Here is a 2,533-nt window from a genome sequence, read left to right as displayed (position 1 = left end):
ACTACAACATTACAATGAGTAACCAAATAAATTATAGTTCAATTAAATACAGAAGGAAAATGAAAAAATTCAGAACCTACAATTTGGCGTTTTCTTGCACTTAACAAACCATGCATCTTAGAAGTCATTCCCATGCAAGTTAAGACCATAAGATTGCTTCTTCTTAGTTTTCCCCTCATTTTCCTTGCGGGCTAATAGAAAATAAAACCAGTGAAGATTTACATTGGGCATGATAAAAGAAAATTAGAATAAAGCAAGAGAAAAATAGTAGACTTAAAAAAGAGAAAAACAAGTTTGTATATCAGGAAAAATTGGTTCGATGAAATTGCCAAGTTTTTGGCAAAAGGAACATAAACTTAGGACACTAGACCCTACACCTTCTACTTGTACTGCTCATTCTTTACTCTTTTAGTCTCTCACTTTTCCTTTGTAATTTTTTTTCATTTCTATAACAAAGCTACAAAATTCGATAAGCTAGGAATCTAGTCCTAGTAAATTAATCTAGAAAAAAAATCAGGAAATTCAATCCTCTAAGAAGAGAAACTCAATATCAGAAAGCAAACTCCTAAACCAGTACCATTGATCACTAGATTAGCTGTCGAAAATCGGGCCCAATATGTTGATGAATCAAGTAATCATCGGCATTGGATACATCGAACATCATGTTCTGAGGAAGGAATTGGTGGTGTTGATCAGGCCGAGTCATTTCCTTTTGCCTCCGAATTTCAAGCACTTTGCGATGAGAATTCGAATGCTTAGTCAGCACAAAAGTTGGGCTAGCAGCAGGACGATATTCAGGGACAAGACGTCCAGACTTGTACCTTACACCACACGCGTTGCAAAGTGTTTTTGGACCCATTGGTCCAGTTCTCCATTGTGGTGTCTTATCTGTAGCACAATGAAGACACTTCCTTCCTTCACTATTGCTAGCCATGTTATTTGGAACGTTAACATGATGAGTACTCTCTTTCTTTTTCGGAGTAGAAGATTTGATTGTCTTCTTACCACCAGAGCTCGGAATTATTATCCCGGACTCTGATGACGATGACATGTCTTGCATTGATGACGTGTCCATCGGGGAGTCCGGGGTTGTAGAGTTGGGAGAGTTAGGAGACACGACTAGCAAGCGGGACGCCCAGTTGCCTGGAGCCATGCGTGACCGCTTGCTACGTGCTTTGCCCGGGACGGGCATTTCTGGCTTGAACCCGATTGGGTTAGCTGCAGATGCTCGGTTCGGGTCAGGAATAAATTGGTGAGTCTCCGAATCAGTTCGAGTCTTCATTCCTTGAATTAACTGTAATTTCTGCATTTCGTTACTTGAGAATGATTCTTCCACAAAATTCGATAGCCATTCCAGCTCGGCCAAATCATCATACTGTGTAAAGAAAAATAACAATTTTTTTTAGGATAATAATAAATAATAACTCATATAATGGTTCGAATGATGGTTAGTAACAATCACTAACAATTTGAATTGCAAATATAAGATATATTCCAACAATTATTCGTCACGTCAAATTAATTACTTAAGTGAATTAATTTTAGAGGAAACTAAAAATGCAGCATGGTCCTCCCCGACAAGTTAGGAAACTTGAATTTTCTTTATCTTTAAATTTGTATTCACAGCAACCAAACAAGAAAAGTAAATGTTTCTCTTTTCTGGAAGAAAACAAAAGCCATTAAAAGAAACTCCTCACAAAAGCGTTAAAGTTACATGTCTAGTGACTACTTTTTTCTTTTCTTACAAGAAAAAATAAAAACTTAAAACTTAAAACAAAAGCACGTTAAGAAATTGGGTGCATGAAAATTTTCATTACCGGCACGGAGAAGTCACTGGAGAAGTGTCCGTCAGGATAATTTCGATAGCCAATATTGTCACCTAGTAATTGTGGGTCGTGATTGTTTCCGGACAATGAGGAGTTGCATGAATTATCGACAACGGAACAATCCGTGGAATTTCCAGTGAATGTGGCGTCCAACGTACCATCAGTGACCATTCCATCATCGTTAGGCAAGTCCAAAAGGTCCTCAACGACGAAATGGTCACCGTTTTTGGCATCGGAATGGGAGTTGTAGTAACTTGCTTGGAAGAACTCAGGTGTTTCCATTGGATAGTAACTATGTAAAAGGAGCTAAAAGAGGAATGTGTGAAAGGAGTGTGTGCTTTTGGTGTGAGAAGGAAAAATTGTAGAGAGGAAAGAGAGTTGTGAGGAGTGTAAGTTTTGGAGGAGAAAGAGAGAGAGAGAGAGGCGGAAGAAGAAGAGAAATGAGAGGGGGTTTATTTGCGTTTGAAGGGGACAAGCAAACAGCTGAAATTTTGGATGCTGATCAGGAAAAATTATGGCTTTAAAAAAAGCTAGATATTTGGCAATTTCTTTACATTAAAATAACAATTGTTAAAGTGTCTTTATGCTAAATAGAAGAAAAAGAGGTAAATTTGGGTAGTGAATTTACATGATAGTCCTTGAGTGACATTAATTTGTGTGGAGAAAAAGAAGAATGTAGTAATTAATACTAATTTTTAGGGCATGGA

General features: G+C 37.6%; 1 protein-coding gene across 2 annotated transcripts; it reads right to left on the bottom strand.

The window, feature by feature from the left end:
- On the bottom strand, positions 1-2,320 carry LOC132069244 (GATA transcription factor 9). 2 transcript variants are annotated; one of them, XM_059462654.1, is made up of 3 exons: positions 1,818-2,320; positions 578-1,375; positions 1-191 (listed from the first exon to the last, which is right to left on the bottom strand). In XM_059462654.1, the coding sequence occupies exons 1-2, from the start codon at positions 2,106-2,108 to the stop codon at positions 587-589; spliced, it is 1,080 nt and encodes a 359-aa protein (XP_059318637.1). In that variant the 5' UTR covers positions 2,109-2,320; the 3' UTR covers positions 1-191; positions 578-586. The 2 variants fall into 2 exon arrangements, with proteins under 2 accessions (XP_059318637.1, XP_059318636.1); XM_059462653.1 differs by lacking the exon at positions 1-191 and having other exon boundaries at positions 220-1,375.
- Between the last annotated feature and the right edge of the window lie 213 nt (positions 2,321-2,533).

This window comes from Lycium ferocissimum, chromosome 9 (genome assembly GCF_029784015.1).
Source record: "Lycium ferocissimum isolate CSIRO_LF1 chromosome 9, AGI_CSIRO_Lferr_CH_V1, whole genome shotgun sequence".
Lineage (NCBI taxonomy): Eukaryota > Viridiplantae > Streptophyta > Magnoliopsida > Solanales > Solanaceae > Lycium > Lycium ferocissimum.
This window is presented reverse-complemented; position numbering and strand designations above follow the sequence as displayed.